At 39.5% G+C, this 16,842-nt stretch overlaps 1 protein-coding gene across 1 annotated transcript; it reads right to left on the bottom strand.

Moving 5' to 3' along the window:
* Positions 1 to 926: 926 nt before the first annotated feature.
* Positions 927 to 7,911, bottom strand: LOC121895981 (RING finger protein 223). Its single transcript, XM_042409567.1, has 2 exons — positions 7,595 to 7,911; positions 927 to 2,894 (listed from the first exon to the last, which is right to left on the bottom strand). Exon 2 carries the CDS (start codon positions 2,814 to 2,816, stop codon positions 2,127 to 2,129), a length of 690 nt encoding a protein of 229 aa, XP_042265501.1. The 5' UTR covers positions 2,817 to 2,894; positions 7,595 to 7,911; the 3' UTR covers positions 927 to 2,126.
* Positions 7,912 to 16,842: the final 8,931 nt, after the last annotated feature.

Raw genomic sequence — 16,842 nt, 5'->3', positions numbered from 1 at the left:
ATGACAGATCATTTCATGGATGAAATGGCCCGTAGAAACTGTTCAAGAATGGTAAAAGGGGGAAAACAAGAATGATGAGTTTTAAATTAGTGATGTTTTAACTGTTATTTTCAGCATTTTAACACATGAGCAGCATAACTGTAGAATCAAAGAGTTTTATATAGCTGCCTTCCACAAAGAAAAAGCCTGTTTATTCTGTTTTACTGGAAAGAAGGGAAAAACATACATCAACAACTTCATAACTAGCTTCTTTCTTGAAAAGGTTTAGTTTAAATTCTCCAGAGCAAAATAATGCCAGCTAACTTACTAAGAAGCTATTACTCTTTTTTTTTTTTACGTACACTATTTATTATTGTCTTCCTTTTTAACTTAATTTATTCAGAGACAGACATCTTTAATCAATGACTGAGCCTTCCTTATTTGCATTTAATAGTTAACCATATTTACTGGCACTTTCAACACAGTTTCAGGAAGTTGATGTTTTATTACAGCCACTCCTAAATGAACGTTTGAATTGAACGTAACTGCCTCATCAACCTCGTGTTATAAGTGAGTCACGTGGAAAACCCCACAACCTAATTTTTCCTCAATCTGACGCACCTAATCCAGGAATACATAAAACCCATAACAGCAACTTCCTGTCCAGACTAGGCAGGGCTTTGCTTTTATAGTCAAGACTTTAAGGGAGGAAATGACGAACAGTGGTCATTGAATGGATGGGCTGCTTAGCAACTAAGCAACTGAAACTAATACTTCTTTTTAATTTGTATACAAGCTCTTTGGGAGTGGTGTGTTATTTGGAGAGAATTTACTGCACCTGCTTGTCAGACAGATTAAACCACCAAACTGATGCTGCCGTAAATTTAGTTTTTAAGACGCAGGGAGAATGCGTGAACATGATAAACCACCAAATGATATCCATCTTAATAATGAGGTTGTCATGCTCAAATGTTATTTCCCAGAAACATGATCTGAGCTTGTACCTCACTTTTTTATTCGAGTTCTGTAAACAAGGACATATCAAAACACACAGATCAACTGTACAATATATACTACAGACTTTTCAGTTGGCACATTGTAATTACATTCACTTCCTTTTGTGACAGACCTTTGTTTTTGTTAGTAGAAACTATTTGTTGTTCTTCAGCCAACCGATATTTGCAGAGCAAAGTTCACATCATTAACAAATTGCAGCATTTTAAACACTGTTTGGCTTGAATACAACAGCGTCATCGCTGAATGTTGAGCAGCAAAACAATCCACTCGTGCTCTCCATTATCTGATACTCTGCCAAGTGTCTGAATATGACAACAGATTCCATCAAACCAGTTTATAGTACTACTAGTGGCTCCCAAAATGACTGCAATGCCAAGAAAAGGACCTCTCGTGCTGTGAGAAGCTCTAACAGCTAAAAACAACAATTATAATAATTTGAGTTTTGCTGTTCCTCAAGTTACAGTTTCACATTCAGGCCCAGTGTGATCTGAGGCGCATTTTCAAGTGGCACACAACTCGATCTCTTGTTCAATTTCAAACAACAGGTTGATTAAAGTGCAAACATATGACATCTGTGAATGTGTTAGTGACACTGAAAATGATTTGAGTGAAAGTACGTAGACATACTGTATGTCAGTCTTTACAAGCCTGTATGAACAGTTTAGTAACGTCCTGCTTATGTAGGACTGTTGAGAAAGATGATCTCCAGCTTTGTAGAGTTAAAGCCCTTATGTGGGGAATCATATAATGATTATAGTATCTTTCAAATTATTTGGTGGAATGAGTTGTTGTTTGTAGAAAATGGCATAAAGTTCAGGTGAAAATTGGTACAGCACATTTGTCTCAGTGTCCCCTTGTCAGGTCTGCTACAGTGTCTTTTTTGAAACTACCACTGGGGGGTGCCAATGCTCGAAATGTAAAAAGCCTACACATAGTGGCTTTAACATCTGTGGTTCTAATGCAGGTTTAAAATCTGAGGTGTTGTGTGTAGCAAAAACCATTTGCACTTATCACAACTGCAATTATGCACAAAAAATTTACAGTGTCAAATATTGAAAGTATTACTGATATATAAATTTACAATACTATATACATTTACAGTGACGTCCCTTCACTCTGACAGTTTATTCTTAATTACTAAGTGTTCTGGGAGTAGAGGCGTTAGTGGGGCTGATGTCGTCTTTCGTACAGCGCAATTTTCCAGTGTTGAATACACACTGCAGTGGCCACGACACGACGACAACAAGCAGCACCATGAGCACAATGAAGAGCACCAATCTCTTCCAGTCTGCCAGCCGGTCCAGCAGGCCAAAACGGGAACGTGTCGGGACTGGGGCAATCACTGGCTTGGTGGCCCCAATGTCGATGCAGACGCAGAAGGCCGTGGGACTGTCAGGTGTGCCCATGCCGGGTTGCCTCGGGGTTTTGTAGCATAGCTTCTGCCCCTCTATCCACACTGGCTCCTCCTGCTGCTGGTGGCTGGGCAACTTGCACAGGACCTCTTGGTCGGTAGTCAGGCCCGGGGGTCCCTCCTCAGACAGCGTAGTGAGTTGGCGGCAGAAGGGACAAGTGAGGTTTTTGCTGCCATCGTCGCCATTCTGGTCTGTCTGCGAGACTACCATGAGACGGGAGAGGCACTCCAGGCAGAAGGTGTGGGTGCACCCCAACTGCTTGGGTGTTTTGAAGACGTTGTCGTAGCTGTTGTAGCAAATGACGCACTCCAGCTGGCTCTGGCTCATGACTGACAACTTCTTTTGCAGCGGTCCAGCCACATCCTGGATTGCTGTTTGTGTGTGCCAAATCGGCTGAGGCTGTTCCATCTCCAATCTCTCCTTTGTTCCGCCTCTATTGGACACCTTTCTTCCCTCTTCCTGCTTTGTCCTTAACTTCTGGATTATCTTTAAAAAACAATGAATGAAAAGCGGAGATTAGTTTTCATATTTCAGATGGTATCTGGCTGCAGATAAGATTAAAACAGCGCAAACAAGTGCAAACCCTTTTTTTCAGTCATGCACAGCCATAATCCCAACAAGTTAACAGGATTTCAGTCAGTCAGTGCACATTTTATACAGCCCAGTTTCTTGCTTGCTGACTGTTGGACTTTAAACTATTTTAACATGACACAGAGCACAGATAATATTACAAGGCTGACAGGATTTTGGTCTGTCAATGAATAATTCAATCACGAGTGTGATGTAAAATGTGTCGAATGTGTTCAGTGATATTGTGGGTTCACTAAAGCAACAGCAACAAGCACAAACAAATGAGTCAGTTAAGTGACATGCTGGGACAGGAATGGAAAGGACCACCCCCACTTTTGCCCACAATGTTCTGCAGGTACAATGTGAATGTGATTTGTTTAGACAGACACAGTGTTCTTATACGCAATAAAAGATTTTCCACTTGGAGCAAGAAAAGCCAAGGCATGCCATGTTCATGACCCTTAATTCTACAGTTTGGTACTGGTCAAGCATTAGTTATAATGCTTGACCAGCATTCAAGCATTATAACTAATGCTTGACCAATGAATGACTTGAGCAGTGACACTCCGAGATATCATTAGCTGAGTGTCATGGTCACTGCTAAATAGATAACTCTATTTTCCCATTGAGCCCAGCAATAATGCGCAGGTCATTGTACATGTGAAGCATGGTGACTGTGGGTGTTTTTTGCTTGCTCAGGACCTGGACACAGAGTCAATCAGAGTGCAAACTTCATGGTCCTCGTATTACCAGTATATGTACTGTAAACAATGATGACATATCCATTCTGTAGAATATTGCTGTTCTCTTCTCTTATCTGATTCACTTACACATATCTCTATGTCAACAAAGGTATAGGCAAATATAGATTCTGTAATCTATCCCAAGGATTAAGCAACCAAACGTTGATCAATGTACACCAAAAGAGTGTAGCCCAAGTGATAACTTGCTAGCTATTTTAGGCTATTGGCATTCACTGTGGCTTTTAGCTGTCTACCTACGAACAACTCACTGGATAGAAGTTATTTACTTTGCTGTATCATTGTATCCTGTCTATTTTTTCAATAGGACATTCCTTTTGAAAATGAAAACTAGAACGAGACGAGAATATAATCTATTGATACATATAACACATTTGTATTCAGTGCTAGCAGTCCATTAAAGGGCTACATAGCGCTAAGTTAGCATCCCTGGGCACTGAACAGTGACTAATTAGTAGTGACTGACAGCATTTCTTCATAGACCTTCTCTTTGTCGGTAGAAATGCTAACAACTAACAAATTGACCCCTGATGCAGTATAAAACTGACACTGCACAGACTCTGAAAACCTATACAGTATAACCTGTTTATGTCTTTAACACAGATAGCACTAGAATGTCTGAAATATCTTGTCCACATAGCTCAGATAGAAGCTTATCGGTGTTACTGAATGGAGTTTACATGCAACATCATGCATGTAGTGTTTACAAGTATTCAAAAGACTTGAGTATTTTAAACATTTTAAGGAGAAGTTTGGATATAATGGAAGCCAGTAGTTTCTATCGTGCAAACATGCACACCAGCTGGTACAGGTACAGAGCCTTTCATCCAGCAACTGGTGAAAGATTGTTTTTGGTGAGTTACAGTATGTGGCCTATCTGGGACAGCATCAGAGACAGACACAGGCCGCTTTGTTAATGTGACTTTTTGAGCATGTATGTCAGATAGAAGTCAGCACAGTAAGAACCGTACAGAAGCTAATAGACATTTTGGGTCAATGTGGGTCACCTGGACCATAATCAAGTCAAGTCTACTCTAAAGTCTGCAGGACACTTGATGAGCAAATTGCTGCTCCCTTCTGGGTCTCCTTGTCTAATTTTTGTAGGACAGTAAGAACATCATATGATAATAACCTCCCTGCCGGTGTTGTGTTTGAGGTATTAAAGGCCCCTAACGTGAAGGAGACCATGTGTTTGTGTGTTATAGATGAAGGATGTTCAGAGCACAGGTGTTCTCCTCTCTATGCCCTCAGGACTGGTCCTGCCCCAGCACTCTGCACAAAGTCCCTGCTTGTTCTCTGTGTAATCGCTCCATCTACCCTTGGAATTCCTGCACCGTCGACTCTCTCTGTCTCTGTCCCTACTAAATTCAAACATGCTTTCTTTGGATGAGGGCGGATGTTTCTGTTAAATTACACCTGTATTATCAGTTTAAAGCCTTCCCTAACTGCTGATAATGACTCAGCTTCCTTACTGCACAAATTGAAAATCTGTTATGGGGTGTGGCAATTTGCTGGAAATGTTTTCCACCTACAGCATGTGACAAATCAAATCCTGAGCCTCCTGCACTTAAGTGTATCCTGATAAAAATTTAACTCACCACTGTTTTTATTAACCCCGCCTCACCAACCACTAAGATGGATATACTCTACCTGTGTCCAATGAGAGAGCAGACAACTGAAGAATTCAAGCCCTTCAAACATTCAAATATTTACGCAGGTGCTTCTCATTTTCAAACAAGGCTGCTTAAGTGTGCTAAAGGAGCAGCTTTAAAAGATGACTAGACAAACGGAAACAAAATAAAAGAAACATCTCGAATAGTACCCCATAGCAACCCATAATGCAGTTAAAATGCATTTGTATTTGAACATGCAGGAATAAACCACAGCCGGGCAGAGCTGACATTGTCTTTGGCTCTCTACAGCTATGCCGTTATCATTTTGACTGTTAGCATATTCATAGCTCACTTGTCTATTTACACAGTGTGTTCATTCACACCTGTTAAAGTTCATATTAGGTTAATCAGTGCTGTATGTTTCTGATCATTTGCAGGTCGTAGTGATCAAGCTCAAGGTCTTTAACAGGAGAAATAGTTTTCCAAAGCCCCAGGCTATGTTACCTGTAGTGCGAGAACTAAAGTAAACAGCAACCAACCGAGCACCGGACAACAAGACAGTCTAACACTGTTGAAAGCCCATAAAGTGAAAGGAGTCTTGGTGGCAGCCTCAGGCTCTACTTTGATGTGCTCCTAATGATTCTTCAAACAGTAGGTTCAGATGTAGCTCCCCTGATGTAATTTTTAATATGTATATCAAATAGATTCAAATATATGCACAGCATCTTTGCTTGATCTCTGTTTTATAGTGAAATGATTAAAACAATTAATGAACTTGTAGGCTCAGGTCTAATAAATAAAGTCACTGCTCAGCTGTCTCGGTCTGAGCAGCACCTGTGTGAAGTTTTAATGTTGAATGTGATTTGGTAACAAATTTAGCTTCTTTCTCAGCTTGAGGTTTCCACTGTTTAATCTGCAGGAATGCAGTGTGGACATTACACAGTTCTCTATCTAAATGCCAACTGGTCTTATTTACAAATGCAAAAATATGCTATTTACATCATCTTATGACCCTCCAACAATCATTCACACATTCCAGATACATGTGAGACTGCACTGAGAACAGCTTATTAAATTATACCATCGCATTAGTGAATATACAGTATGTCCCTTGTTTTCAGAAAATTAAGCAAGAGATGTGTGGTGCTGTCTGGTGTCAACACAGTCTGGTTACAAATCTAGTTTCAGACTCTTTACTTAAGGTGGAGATGGTCTAATTGCCTATTTACTGCCTATTTACACCACAAAAGCCTGTAACATGTTTTTTCAACGTGAGCTGTAAAAAGAACATTGAAGCCCTCGCCTTTTGTTTAAAAAACTGACCAGAGTCCAGATGTAAGGAAAAGCAATCCACAGGGCTTTGGGGACAAACTGAAGGGTCAGATAATGTACAGCAGAGTCAAACATTAACTCAGACTAAGTCTTGCTGAACCCAAAATACCAACTTCAAACATGGGAGAGGTCACTTTATTTTCTTTGGTCAGAATACTGCTTTTTGCTTCAATATATATATGGCCCCTTTATCTCTATCAGTGGCACATGTTTTTCTCACCTGCCCCACTGACCCATTTAGTGTGCAAATCACAGCTTGTCAGTCACAAGACTTCATTTGTATATTAGTCAAATCGAAGCTGTCTTTCTTTTTCTTTTTTTTTTTATGTCTCTTTGTTTAGCTTTTGCTCAGCTATGTGTATCTGTAGGACACCAACCGTCAACCGTCATCTTCATTGCTGCCCTACCTGCCCTACCTGTAAAAGTGGGTGAAACTTGAGCTACTTGCCATTTGAACTAGGGTGGTGGTGGTGGGGGGGGCACTACTGCAGACAGTTTAACTGAACATGAGGCGGTGCAGGCAAATACAGATCTGATAGCACATGTGTAAACACGACAGACAATGCAGGACTCAGGACACAGATGCCCTCTCCAGAAAACTGCTAATGAAATGTGACTACGAATTGGTGCGGCTGCTACTGAGGTTCTGTTATCCACCTCATGATGGATATGGTCCACCTGTACTGTCACATTCACTGCTCAGCTAAGTTACGGAATAAAGGTTGTAGGATAATCTATTAACTTACTGTAATGCAGTTAGGTCGTATTTATGGTTTTCACTGAGAAAATGCTTGAATTAGACCAATAGTTGTGGTTAAACTCTACAACAGTAACAACAGTAACCCCCTAAAAAAGTAGTGTTACAAGCACAATGGTTCAAGGCAACATTCAGAGCAAAGGTTCAGTTTACCTGTTGACTGAAGAAGGTGTCAGATGATCCTCTCGTTATCTCTCTCGGTCACCTCACTGCCCTTGCACTCGAAAAAGCATTTTTCTGGAGCCAAAGTCAACTGACTTCTGAGATCCCACCAGGGAGTTTTGAGCTGTTAACTGTGTCTCTGCCTAGGCTTAAGTCCTCCTCCGTACTGGTCTGAATACTCTGCTGGAGTCACAGGTGTGTGTGGTGGTGGTGTGTGTGTGTGTGTGAGAGAGTGGTTGTGTGCTCTGGCTGTGTCAGCTCTTGGTCCTCCTTCCTCTGTGTCCGTTGGCTGGTATCACCTGCCCTGCTTTGTCAACTCCCTTTTTAGCACTTTATGCAAATAAGTTTAAACAATTTGTTGTTGTCCTTGAGATGTTGTTTGGGGGCGGGGAGGAGGAGGACGAGGAGGAGGAGGAGGGGGCAAGACTTCAAGGAAAGGAATACACATTCTTGCCCTCTCACCACCCCTTCCTGTCTCTTTCTATGTTGATATCTTTCTACTGGTCTTCACTGTCACCTCACCCTCACAAAAACACACACACATAATGCAAATACCCCTCACCTGCAGCCCAATATACATAATTGAGATCCTTCAACTGACAGCTCCATTTTTCTTTCTTGTCAATACCTACTAAAAAAGACTCTACAGACTGCACCTTTCCCCTCCTAAGAAACAAAATACTGACTGAACAAGACAGCCTGTGTGGTGCTACACACACACACACACATACATGCACACTTAAACAAAACTTGCATAAGGCAAACAAACCACATAGCTTTTGCATCAGCCTGTGTGCTTAAGCTGCACAATACATATAAAGGATTCATTTCCATTTAGTCAGTGATAAGGTAACAGGTGGCGATACAGGAATATCTTCTCACCGGAGCACCACTCTATGTGAATAGCCTCTTGTTTCACTTCCTTGCTGGCATACAGAGTCGTTGGTCAGCATGACACATCAGTAGTAGCCATGCTGTTCCCAGAGTAGTAACCCTCAAACTGATGCATGTTTATCTTGAAAATGTTCCTTTTTACGCAATGACAAAAATGATGTCATGTTTGGTCTCACAGGGGGAAATCACCTTTAAACACAGAGGAGCACTAGAGTGGAACATTTTCCCCAAATTAGTATTTGAAAGACTTTCCTTCATCCAATATTTAACTCAGGAAATAAAAATAACAAATATCCAACAGGAAGAGGCTCCTGCTCATTAAGATGACTTGAAGGATGTTTGTTTGAGTTTTTGTTTGATTACTCATTTTATTGTATGGTAATGAATAAGGGCTACGTGCCTTTAGCAGTAGCATGTGTCTGCAATAACAGCTGCCTTACCGACTTGGTTATTTAGTAACCTAAACACAAATACTGCCGTATCATATCAGCAAAGTCATTTATTGGGCGTTGAGTCGTGAGTGCTTTGAGGAAGAAGAAGGTATACAATCAAAAGCGGTTTTATTCCCCTTCCTGGAATCTATGAACTCGGCTTCATAAAAACAGTGTCAAAGATTTAGTGGGTGGCCAGGTGAAGGTAATAAGCTACGGTGAGTTATCTCACAGGATGGAGGGTTTGGGTGAACCTGCTGCTGAGGTTTGGGAAGGATACACGTGAGCAAGGAGGCTGTGTGTGTGCAGGCAGGCTATAAAATGACACAATGTTGACTGTCTCTCCACTCGACCTAACATTTACTCAAACGCCAGAGAGCAAAGATGATATTTTCAACCTCGTTCATGAAGCCACCAAGGGCAAAACCTTTGCTCTTGCATTTTTTCAATGTAAAACATACAATGTTTCCTCTGAGGCAGCTGGTTGGAACAAGGAGACTGTTATACTGGTTTGATGACTGTTTAAACCAGTTTGTCCACCTCTGATATGATGTAGTTTGAGTGACTTTGATTCCAAACAAGTGCAGATGCATTTGTTAATGATGCTGATGATAATACAGATGATTATTATCTTGGAATTGTAATGATTATTATTATTATTGTTGTTATTATTCACGAAAAGTGTCTGGATCTCAGAAACCGTAACACCTACAGTGCTCAAACTTAGTGTAAACATTCAAAAATGTTTCCATTACTCAGGCAACAAAAATCACATTCTCTGACCTGATGATGGTGCTATAAATAACTTTCAATAATGTTTATGTTTATGTTTTTTCCAATACATCTTGCAATATGTTCACTGCAACTAATGCTTCATTATGAACTCCCTCACTCTATCTTTTCAAAATTTGCATTATCGATTAACTCTCAAAACTTCGAAAGTATTTGTTCAAACGTTACCAAAACTGAGTCACAGATTGTTTTGTTTTTGAAATCTACAATGCAATGGCAGTAAACATTTTGGTGTAATATGTACTGTACAAACATGTCCTAAATTGCCAAATGTGTTGGTCAAACTTCATTAAAATATCACAAAATATTTCTTTGTTGATCGCAGTCATGTGATTTGTCTTTCAGCTATTTATCTGTAAATTTGTAATTTCGCTGAATATTTGAACTTCAGCTTTGTTCATTTACATAAACCTCTGCTATGTTTAACTTTGATGTTGTGCAAACAAAAGACAGTGTGCTCACCAGTGTTAAGGTGGGTAAAGGTGCTGGCTATGACCACAAGGTCCCGGGTTCAACTACGTGGCGTGAGGGGGGGAGGGACGGGGGGGCTCTCTCTGTTCACTGGGTGTTAAAGGCATAAGAGGCTGCAAAAATAACTCTCCCTTTAACAAATTCAATGTGACATACTGATCACCAGCACAATATTTTGTAATGCTTAAGTGATGCAGATCATTAGGTTATTCACAGCTGTGTTGTGCTCACGTGCACTGTGACTGTGAGGTCATGTGTTCAAATATAGGCTGATAACCTCAGTTCATATTCATTAAATGTGTTTTGTGTGTGTGACTTTTTTATAGTCACATTTACTGCTTGCTTGCATTGGCAGGTCTATGTAAAGTCACAATATCATCCTCCTGTTTTTCTCTGCTGTCTGTTGTGAACTCTGTCCACACACTTTAACAGTTATACAGTCCATGTATGTCAAATTATGTGCTTGTGCCCCCTTATCACCACCTCCAGCTGTACTTAGCAGTTGTAGTTTTATTTTGATTATCATGTCAAGTTTCAGTAGAGTCCAGTGAATTCTGGAGTGAATTCTTTCAGAGGCTTATCCAACCTGCAGGAACAAAAACACCGAATACTTGACATGTTTCAGATTGTTGCTCCTCTAGTTGCTATGTTGGGAGATCCAGAGCAACACTTTGATCATCATTTTTTTGGTCAGTCAAAGTTGGTTGTCAGAGGATGAATCTGACTCTCCTCGGTGACCCCATGACCTTTCCTTTAGTATCACTACCAGCCAAAAATAAATAAATCCACTCCCACACATTCCTGCTCCACAGATGATAAACCTTTTCCATTTTCCTCTACCAGGTCAAACTGTAAACTTTTTACGCAATAAGTTGAAAATGATTCAAAATTTCATAAACTTTGCTCTGAAAGTTCTCATATTTTGAGACAGTTTTTGGGCAGTTTTGCCTTATTTGATACAATACAGTAGAAATGTGAGAGAGGAGGATCACCTGCAACAAAGGTCCCTGCTGGATTTGAACCAAGGATGTTGTGGTTATGTGGTATCAGTCTTTGACCACTAGGTCACTATGATGTCATAAACTTGACATTTTAACCCCACAGATTTTTTTTAAATATCAAAAACCGACAATAGAGTCAATTATTATTATTATTATTATTATTATTATTATTATTATTATTATTATTATTATTAGTAGTAGTAGTAGTAGTAGTAGTAGTGGTAGTAGTATTCGGTGGGTGACATATGTTCAAATTCTCATTAATTAGTATTTCAGTAAATTGTTTCATTCACATTTGTCTAATTTAAAACATCACCGGTTGATAACATATATATTTATCAGATTATATGTAGAATGTTTGTAGATTCTGTTTTGTAGATTATGTAGATTTATAGACTAAATATGAGATCTAATATGTCATATATAACAGGAACACTTGATGCTGAGGATGCATTGGTTAACATGAAACACTAAAGCTAGCTCTAATATCAGACACTAGTTAGCTGATTATGAGGTAACCATCTCCAGGTGTTTGTCTACCTTCTCTACAACCTCAGCAACATTGCAGTTTTTCCAGTGTGGAAACCACTGGGAGGGAGTCTTACTGAATTTTGAAACTGTGAATGGATGAATGGGTTCCTGGAGCTTGTCCTGTCTGTGTCTTCTCCTCAGAGCCGAGTGAAACTCACTGCAACTTTAATGAGCTGCCGAGATGTGGAGAGCTGGAATGCATGTTAGTAGGATGAGTTTAGTTTGGGACTAAAATATTAGAGCTGAAGGCTACAAAACCTGCAGAAGCTGTAATTCCTGTGAAAAATACATGTCATTCCTCACCTGTAGTTTATATTCGAGCCTCTCTGTGTGTCATAAATGATAATGTTAATAAATTGTACTACAAATCAAATAACAAACAAGGTGTTTTCCCGCTCATGGACAGAGGTCATGTTTAGGTTTGATAGGTGAGGTTAAAAAGAACTTCAAAACAATGCAGCCAAACAAGATAAATATTGATTTACAAGCTTATGAGGGCCCATTTTCACAATTTACTGGAAGCCAGTTTAAGCCATCAACTTATCTTTATGGCCCACAACTGCAATATAGTCACGTTCTTCAAATAATCTTTGGCCCTCTGGCTCTTGGCGCTCTCTGTGTTTTGTTACCAAGATGTTTATTGAGGAAGAGGAAAGTATCCTCTGATGATTCAAAATGCTCCTTATCAAGGTCTCGTTATCATTAAGAAATTAGCAAGGTTTACACATCTATGTGGGATATGCTTCCTCGTGAATCAAAACAAGTTATAAACCTCACGTTACTCAGCTTTGAAGGTGATCGAAGTTCACAGAATAGATCCATAACAAAGATCCTACTATTGAACCGTGTCCAAGCAATATTTCTGTTTGGTGTGAGATGATCGTTTCCCAACACACTTCACTCCACTGTCAACACGTGGCTTTTATGGTTATATTTATGCTGAGTCTATTTCATGCATAATATCATACGGGCAAAATGACTCTTTGGAAAATGATGACACATTGTAAAAGCACTTGTTGTCACCCACACACTTCCTGGCTCTGCAGCATGGGTCGTTTTATCATTTCCAATAAATGTTATATTTCATCCAACGTGTTGACAAACTTTGTTTCTATGTACCGAGGAGATGATGAAAACTCTGCTGTACCAGACAGATTTAAAATGCTAATGCCATTTTTAGAAAAATCTAAACTGTGACAAGTCATTAAAGTACAGTTTGTATTCTGTCCAAAGCTTTATATATTAGGAGACTGTAAGCTGTTATCTGCTTTTTCACTGAAGTATTGGACCCAGATGGCAATTATGATTGGACGGCAAAACCGGAAGATGCCTGGAGAGACTCCTTTTTTTAGAAAAGGGTGACTGGGTGAGTGAAAGTGGCTGCACATGAACGAATATCACATAGGATGCAGGTCAAGACAGAAAAATATTCCCTCAAGTATTGTATTGTGTATTGTCTCTTTCTGTCAAAAGCTTTATATGCAGGATGACCCCTCTTGTTTCTATGTTGGGGTGGGAATGGGGGGTTCTGGTTTGAAATAGGATGTATCATCTTTCTGTTGTATGACTGATGTTATATCGCCATAACAACTGCAGAAAAATCTAAATCGTGCACGGACACATAGAGATAAATGAAAAAAGATGACCATACCAAGGCTGGATTACAACCTGGGCAGAGTGAGCAGCAGAAAGAGTTATTTATAATATAAACATACACTTTATATAACACCTTTCTAGAGTAGATAACACAAAAAATAGAGAAAAAATGCATGAAAAACAACATGACATAGAAGTTAACTACGGACTCAGTACAAAAAATAAAAACCTAAACAAATGGAAGTCTAAACAGGTTTGGACACAATCTTCTTTATCTTATTTGTCCACATTCTTCACTCCACTTTCACATTTTGCCTCAAGCTATTTACTCAAAATGATAAGTTTTGCACTTTATTTACTTAATATTGCTTCCTGTTAAACCATACTGTAATTCTGCTGCTACTTCTGTCTCCTCTGTACATACCGAATGACACTATTGCATGTCTGGCAGTCCTGGACGATGGATCCTGCCTCTGTTTCTCCTTTTTTTTTTTTTTTTTTTCCAATTACAGGTTTATGGTGTGTGTCTAACAACAGCGGGTGTATATTGGTCAGATTGTAAATCTCCCTACGACAAATGTGTGACTGACTTTGAACCTGCAGTGAGGTCCGACCAACAGGCCTGTGTCAGAGGTGACCTGTGTCTCCAATGCAACAATGCCGTGAATTCCCAGAACGCTGCCCCCAGAGGACCAAGACACAATTTATCCCTGACATGACTCCCCTGTTTAGATTAAGTGACTCCAGGTGTGCTCAGATGTGCTCTGACTGACCAGATAATCACTTCATATGTGTCCAGTCCTAGCTCCTCCACGCATTGCTGACAACGTGAGTTTTCCTTCTTCCTCTTATAAACGATTTGAATTCTGCTTTGTTTGATGTACATCTGAATACATTTCCATCTTATTTATGGATAGTTTGCCTCATTGTAGTCAACATTATTTAATGCATTTGTTTGTTTGGCTACGCTGCAGAAACCATGAACTGAGTTGAATGGAGAGAGAGAAAATGGTCCAATCAATTGCATTTTTCTGTCAATAACTCCATAATGAGGCTCTTAAGTCGTCCCCTATCCTTACACCAGCAGGCATTCAGATGTAGCAATATTTAGCACTAGTAGTTAATAGTAGCAGAAGTAATATACTAAGTAGTGGCAATAACAGCATTAGCATTCATAGCAGCAACGCTCCTTTTAGTGTTTAGTATAATAGCTGCAGCATTTATTGTCTGTGTCTAACTGTCTGTCCGTAAACAAAGTAATTCTCTGGCTTCCTATGAAAAGGAGCAAGTCACAGCGTTGGGTCTTGTCAAGGTGAAAGAATATGTAAAATGTATCAATGTTGACAATCGATACAGTCAACACTGTGAGAGTCTGGTCTGTGTGAACAGTGTATGCAGCATGTTCACAGGGAGTTTTGCTTGTTTTTGCTGCTCACATTCTGTGAGCAGTGAGACATGAGTCTCTGAGGCATGACACTGCATGACAACAGGCTCTAAAACTATAGTAACTGTAGTGCAAACCTTTAAGAATATTGGTGCAATTGTTGTCCAGCTCAAATTTTTATTATTTTGTTGTGTGAAAATATTTTGCACAACCTCTTTTTTAAAAAAAATTTATTGGCCTTGATTTTAGTTGCTATCATCTAGACAAATCTCTCCTAAATGTAGGCTGCCGTTATTCATCAAGGGAAATGAAACAGTTTGTCTCTTATCTTTGCAAATAGAAAATGTGCTCAAATATATACAATGAGGCTTCTGTGGTATTCAGTCTGTCTAGATACGTTTGTTAATATTCTATATCATGTGGAAAAACCAACCAACCACGTGTAAGTATGTTTCCAACTCAGCCCGCCCAAACCTTTGGCTCTACTTCAGATGTAAATCTTCAAAAACAGATAAAAATATATTGTTTAATTTCTCAAAAAGTCTATGTAATCTCCTTAAACAGCTTTAGTTTTTTAGCAAACTTTACTCAGACAGAAGTAAATAGTGTATTTAGATGAATCCTCATTTTGGTGTCCTAATTCATGGCAGCAGAACAGTGAACGTAGGATTGAGCCAAAATAAACCACCGTGTGTGTTTGCGGTAATGAAGGAACAAGTCACCCAGTGCAACAGTGCGGCTCAGTGATTTGTTTAAGTTTTTGAACAATGGAGCTCCATGGCAACAAAGGAATAAGATATATCAGGCTTTTTACATAATGCAAATAGTTCATAATATTTATGTTTCTCTGCAATTTATCATTGCCATTGTCTGTGGACTTAAGGGTAAAGTAAACAGTTAACAATTACAATAGCAATTTCTTTTCCTCCTGCAACAGTCGCCCTACTGACTAACTTCCACCACTTAGACAAAGTACACATTTATCAAGCAGGCATCATGATAAATACTTAACATGTTGCATCCGGGATGTTGATGCATGAAATAGAAACGTTGCAGGGAGACTTTGAGTGCAATGGACTGAGAACTCCTGTGAGCAGGTCCTTTCCTGCCGGTGGAAGCATAAGGAGACACTGCCCCCATGTGGTCATGGTGGTGATATATTATACTCTAGTGAGGTATTATATGACACAGTGCATCAGAGGAAAACTTCAATGTTTTATTCACCTAAAATCCTGCCTCTCTGGCTGAGTTTACACCTGTGTCCTGTTCCAACAAGCTCCCCCAATCAAATGGTTGTATTTGGATTAAAGCTGGTTTTGGTTAGGACCACGTCTGGGGTTGGGATTTGTAAATCCCATTAAAGGAGGTGGGATTTGTATTCAGTGAGAGAGGCAGTTCTCCACTGAAAGGCTCAGCGCAGGGCAAAGAAGTTCAAGGGAACCTGTTCTCCCAGAATCCTTCATCCCTGCTCTCTCAGGGCGTGTCTTTCAAAGTTAAGTACATTCAACACACAGATCCACCGAGGATTGAATTCTCTGTATAGATTAATGAGTGAGGTGAAAGGTCAGAGGAAAATGCTGAGGAGGTATTTTAAATAATGTGCTGGAAAATGTAAATGAGTTAAATTGTAGTACAGTGAACATCAGAGGCTTTTGATCGGGATTTTTTTTTTTTTTTTTTAAAGTAGAATAAATGACGTCTAAAACTGGAAGATGATGGGAAGCCAGTCTCATACAAAGATGAACATTTACTTGCTTCTAATAGTGAATAGTGCCTATCCCTGACATTGTAATATTACTATAGCAAGGCAACTCATTCCATAGTGGAGACAAACTTTCACTAAGTCTGGCTTTAATCTAAACAATGACTGTATTTTTCATATGAACATAAGAGCGGGCTCACATTGTTATGTCTTTATTGGAATTAATTGCCTTTTACTTTAAAATAATTTGGATCCAGGTTTCTATCTCTATAAAAAGACTAAAAATACAGCTTGACAATAAGATACAGAGTAGGTACTATAATTCCCATCCAGGTGTCAGTGAGCCTTAATGGATTTTCAATACACAAAAAATGACTCCAATTATCGCTGGTCCAGACCCTTTTAGACACATATTGTGAAACCATGGAAACAATGAA

The sequence above is a fragment of the Thunnus maccoyii genome, chromosome 4 (assembly GCF_910596095.1).
Source record: "Thunnus maccoyii chromosome 4, fThuMac1.1, whole genome shotgun sequence".
In the NCBI taxonomy this organism is placed as follows: domain Eukaryota; kingdom Metazoa; phylum Chordata; class Actinopteri; order Scombriformes; family Scombridae; genus Thunnus; species Thunnus maccoyii.
The sequence above is the reverse complement of the archived record's forward strand: the minus strand, read 5'-3'. Positions and strand labels throughout refer to the sequence as shown.

What these genes read in the sequence shown, in the direction of transcription:
- LOC121895981 (XM_042409567.1), bottom strand. Translation starts at nt 2,816, where the DNA reads ATGGAACAGCCTCAGCCGATTTGGCACACACAAACAGCAATCCAGGAT.